This window comes from Arachis ipaensis, chromosome B05 (assembly GCF_000816755.2).
Source record: "Arachis ipaensis cultivar K30076 chromosome B05, Araip1.1, whole genome shotgun sequence".
In the NCBI taxonomy this organism is placed as follows: domain Eukaryota; kingdom Viridiplantae; phylum Streptophyta; class Magnoliopsida; order Fabales; family Fabaceae; genus Arachis; species Arachis ipaensis.
The window spans coordinates 146834461-146840291 of NC_029789.2; the positions used below are offsets into that span (position 1 = coordinate 146834461).

General features: G+C 32.4%; 1 protein-coding gene across 1 annotated transcript; it reads right to left on the bottom strand.

Moving 5' to 3' along the window:
• On the bottom strand, nucleotides 3477-5767 carry LOC107644821 (membrane steroid-binding protein 2). Its single transcript, XM_016348755.2, has 2 exons — nucleotides 5347-5767; nucleotides 3477-4137 (listed from the first exon to the last, which is right to left on the bottom strand). The coding sequence occupies exons 1-2, from the start codon at nucleotides 5655-5657 to the stop codon at nucleotides 3780-3782; spliced, it is 669 nt and encodes a 222-aa protein (XP_016204241.1). The 5' UTR covers nucleotides 5658-5767; the 3' UTR covers nucleotides 3477-3779.

Consider the following 5831-nt stretch of genomic DNA (forward strand, 5'->3'; position numbering starts at 1 on the left):
GCTCATTTATGTATCTCCTTGTTTTTATAATTTCAATTGCAGAACAAGAATCCAAGAAATTGAGGACAAATAAATCAATTGAACTTGAACAAAGTTGATGAGGATCATTGAAATTGAGGACAAGTAAATCAATTCAACCTGAACAAAGTTGATGAGGATCTTCTTCAGTATGAACTTGGCTAGATACAGATGAAAATTAAACTAAAAATACTATTACTAATAAGAACATGACATAATTAAGTAATTAATCTAACATAAAGTATTCTCTTTCACTATATATATAAAACAAAATAGCACCCCAGATCTAATATCACTACAAATTTCATAATGGTGCTTAAATCTCAGTTGTGAAGTGGATTCGGTCCTCCAGGTGTAGTTGCATGTGTAACAGTGTGAAGTTTACTAACCTTTTTGTCTTTAACAATTTGTTGTGCTGAATGAAAATTAGGGAATGAAGTGAAAAACCTTGATGTTGTTGTTCTTTGTTCCTTGGAAATGTGCCTCCAACTTGAGAGATTTAAGTGTATCATCACTAGTATAAAAAGAAGGAACATTATGATTAAGGATGAAGATTTATGATGATGAACTCTCATAATTTCAAGATGATAAGGGAAACTAAAAGGAGAGAGAGTGAAGATGAATAATACACATTGATTTTAATAGCACAAAATGGAAAAGACATTACTTCAGTGTTTAGTTATATAACTTCTGTACATATATACTATAGTAGGTGGTTTTGCAGTTGTGTTATTTAATTTACTCAGAGGATTTTGTTACTACTTCCGTCTCAATCAGAGGTAGGCCTTAGGTTAATAATTGATGTTTTCATTGGCCACAGATGGCTAAAAGATTAGGAGTACTAATGTTACATGCACGTACTCTACAAACTTTTATTTAACAATTGAACTTATTAGTTAACTTTTTTGAATGGCTCAATTGTGCAGACATCCCTCATGCATGTCTGATGTCTCTAATTATCATTGTTTCTTACAAACTATTTTGTTTTCTAATCGTTTGACTCTAATCATTAATAACAATAAGAGAAAATTATTCATAACTTTAGTTTAGAAACTCATTATTATAGCAACACAGAAGTTTTGAAATTTTGAGAGAACTACAATGTGAAGAGCTTTTATTTTTAGGAACAATTAATTATATGATGCATGAACACTTAAATTCAAGTGTCTCTTTGAATTTTGAAGTTATACTTATACATAGTATTCTGGAATAGAATAACGGTGACTACTTGCATAAAAATATTTTTATGTAAAAATAATAATTAAGATATTAACACGTATTATGTTAAACAATTTACTCAAATATATCAAAATACTTAAAGTTTGTAAGCTATTTTATAAGAAGTCAATATAAATATGAAAAATCAAATAATCATATCCTTATTATGATTTTAAAAGGTAAATATAATTTAAGATAAAAATACAAGAATGCAAAAAAATTAAACCATGATGCTATGAGTATTGAAGTGTGTCTAACTAATTTGAATGTTTAGCAATGTTATTTATGTGTCTCAATGTACAAAATTGTCTTTCATTCTTTCTTATAGTTCTAACAAGGGGATTGCTTAGAGATCATAAAATACAGTTGGAAGAGGCTAAGGAAAATTTAAGGCAAAAAAGGAAGAAAAAACAGTAGAAGGGTAACTTAACTCCCTTGACTTTTCTAAAAGATATGGAGCATTTGTTATTATGGGCAAGTTTATTCATCAATCTAATGGAGTGGCAATGGACATAAGAAGCTGGATGAACTAGCATCTTTTCATTTGTATTGAATTTTGATTTTGATTGAATAAAATAGCAGTTGTTGGTTCATTATTAATAAGGGAAATGGGACAACTCAATTAATTTGAGCTTTTAAATCTATGACCATAGGGTATGGCGTAGGTAAGTAGAGTGTAATGAATATGCAAGCAAAGCAGTACTAATTTTACACGTCACCTTTTATTTTTTTTTATTTTTCATAATATTTTTTTGGTCACTATTTTTTTTGCATAATATGAATAGTAGTTCTAATTTTGTGCGCACTTTTTATTTTTAATATTGAATTAATAATGACGTTTTTTTAAATTATGGACTATTACGATATTTTTTTTAAATGTGAGGTGATTTAATTTAAAGAGTAAAAATTGGACCGTCCGATTTTTGGAAGGTACAAAATCGAATCGTCCAATTTTTTTTTTACAAAAATTGAACCTTTCGATTTATATTTAAAAAATTAAAAAAATTTGAGGTACATAAGTCTGAGGGTTTGATTTGTGTATCTCAAATTTTTTTAAATACAAATCAAATAGTCTAATTTGTATACCTTCCATAATTTTAAAAAATACTAAAAATTACAATATTAAAGTATTATATCATTTATCCCGCTTTCATATCTAAATTTTTTAGCTACTTTGTGTAACAGGTGAAATAAAAAGTGAAATAAAAAGCATATATATATATATATCATAATCAACTTAGTATGAGTTTTAAATTGGGTACTCCAGTTTATCTCATGCCGAACTAAGATCAAAATTGAAAAATTATTTCAAAGGTGTACCAAACTAAGTGGTTTGATATTTCTTCGATAAAAATTAGAGGACTATTTAATGTGTGAGTGGAGATTCTAGATATTTATGTTCATCTTATGTATCAAACAGACTTACATTAGTATGAAATTCACATTATCTAATGGTAAGAAGATATATAATACACATATCTTACAACTATACAATAGTATTATGTATTGGATAGAAGACTTTCTTGATGATTAGATGATGATGATGACAAAGAATACAATCCAAGGATTGGTTGAGTGGTTCTAGAAACTACAAAGATGGATGTGACAATCCAAGGCATGGCCTTTTCTATTTGTTAGGAGTGTAGTGTCCAACCACAACTTTGCTGTCTGCTCTCATAACAACATGCACAAAGCCAAGATCCCAGCAAGTTTCAAACCTGTCATACACCCCCACACACGCCCCACCACCCTGCAATTCAATCCTAAAATTTGATGTTGGATAAGATACATATGCCTTTTAGATATGCAATTTTGAACTTGAATTCACTTTTCACTGTCCATCTTTTGTATCATATCACTTTGACACGAAAACTAAGTACTTTGAAGTTCTCAAATGTTGATCTGTATGCGTGTTATGAAAAAGAGACTCTCAACATCTGTTTGGGAATGATGGCCAGCATGGAAAAGATGCTTGCACAAATCATACTAAATTCCCATTTTAGTTCCTCAGATTCAAAATTCACTGTACCTGGTCTTCGAAATTCAATTCTAGGCACCATATTGGGCCATAGACACTTTCCAATGTTGAATCAACGAACTAGCTCTGACTTGTCATGCTAGACACTCTTAAATTGATAGTTAAGAACAGGTAAATAGTAATTCAATCAAACATGTTAAGTCATCTAACAGAATCTCTATTCTCAAAAATTCTCTCAAACATAACCTTGGTTTTTTGTTGTGTTCAGGAATCAACCATGCATCTCAATTACATAAGCAATACTAACAGAATCGGTTGTACCAAAGTAATATAGAAAATTGACCAACATTTAAATAGAGGTCCAGTAATATAGAAAATTGACCCTTTAAGATTCATTATTCATCAAATGCAACATTTAAACAAAGTTCCATAGTAAAATCCAACCTAAACTAAAAGAAAACTTGTCCCAAATCATGTTGAACACATCCACAAAAGATCAACATTTTCTCATAAGCCTCTATGTAACCGATTCCATTATTTGCAAGTGTTTGTTAGACATCAGCCATTACTCTTTATCTGCATCAACATGTGAAGGGTTTTCCTCACTTTTAACAGCTACATTTTCTGAGGAGCCACCTTCTTCAATAGCAGGTTTGGGAGCATCACCATCTTGGGGAGAGGATTCTGATGATTCACCTTTGAATTCTCCTTCGGTCACTGGAACTTCCTTTTTGATGGTTCCAACTTTAACATACTTGCTCATAAACTTATATTCCCAGTCTTGCAACGCCTCAAGCTCAAATGGTCCAAGACCAGAAATATCACCAGTTAGGTCTTTCTCTTCGAAAGACATTTTTGCTAACGCTCTGCTAGCATCCTTGCCGGCAAATAGAGCATATGGTCCACCAGGTCCATAAAACATCCTAACAGAAAATACACATACAGAAGCATTTATCAATTTTTTGTAGGACAGTTTACTTTTGGATGATTTTTTTATATGTCTAAAAGTTCATTTCTTCAAAGTATCAGTCTCTCCAACAAGCTTAATTTCAAAATAAGTAACATAACAAAACATAATTCCAGGTAAATCCATTATGTGGGTACAATAGAGAGGACATCAATGCTGTAAAGAGAACCACTTCAATCAAACTATGGTTCATTCAGATTAAGGAAACATACAATTCTATAGTTTCTCCAAATCAATTTGAAATTCATCAAAAAGATGTAGTTATAAAAATTGGAAAGAACACAATTACAGATGGAAGTGTGTGAAGCATCTACATGCAAACAAGACACCCTTTTCAGCTAGAGAAAAAATCACTTCTGACTCCTCACTAAGGGACTGCTTGGTTGATTAGGTTAGGTTGCTTACAAGGTGTGGAAATGTTCAAATGAAGGTACCTCATGAACCTCACATTCATGAAGAGTTGAAAATAAAATTCAGTCACTTTCACCATAGGCCACAACTTTGGTTAAAAGTCATTTTCACTAAAGCGCTCTAGAATCTAGATTTTACCAACCCACTCTCCACCTAACTGAAACTAGACATAGCAAAAGTGGTCCAGATTACCAGAAGTTGGAAAATGTAGGTTTAGAATTTAAGAGTGTACTTGGATACCACATAGGTCTACATACATCCATAGTTTCAGTTAGCTTAACACACCAAATTTCAGAACTTTCATAGAAGCACATCCTCTTTTCATGATATCAACAACAAAATAACCACTAATCACATTCAAAAAACAATAATAAGACCTCCATGCAAACAAAAACAAATCAGAGTTTCAAACCCAACAGAAATATAAATAAATAAGAAACAAGCATGAAATAAAATCATCACCTGACTACAACACAAAAAGAAAAAAGGCACAAGAAGTATTAAAGTTAAACAAACAGAATGAAATTCTCAAAGAAATATACAATACCCAATTTTCTATTTTTACCTTTTCATTAAAAAGCAAACCAAAAAAGTTCCTTGGAACTCACACTCGGTTCAAAATACAAAATATACCCCCCAAAAAAAAAAAGAATACTTTGACCATCAAAAACAAAACCCATATCCCCAATCACAAAAAGCAAAAATAATCATAATCAAAATCAAAATTTTCCCCTTTCCCCCAATCTTTATATACCTGCTCTGTGAAACATCATAGATCTCACCCTTGATGGCCATGAGCAGAGGCTTCTCAGGATCAGTGCCATCATAGGCCTTGAGCTCCTCCTCCGTGACCTCACCGAGCTGAACCGGCGGTTTCAGAGGCTGCATCTGCGGCTCGAAATCCCTGGTGGCTCCATGGGTGTTATTAGCGGAGGAACCAAAGAGGCCCGAAACGACGTAGTAAATGGCAAGGAAGAGTGCCAAAAGAGTGAAGAAGGTGGGTGGAGAGAGGCCAGTGTAAGCCACTATTGCTTCCTTCAAAGTCTCCCACAGTTGCAGAGCCATTTGGGTGTGACTGTGAGAGAGAGAGAGAGAGAGGAGAAGAGAAGAGAGAGAGTGACACGTACAAAGAGACAAGTGAGATTTTTATAGGAACAGAACAGCATCGAACTCCGTAGCTTATTTGGTGCCTTAGATTTGTAAAAACTAAAAACGTTATTTTTTTTTTTTTTTTAACTA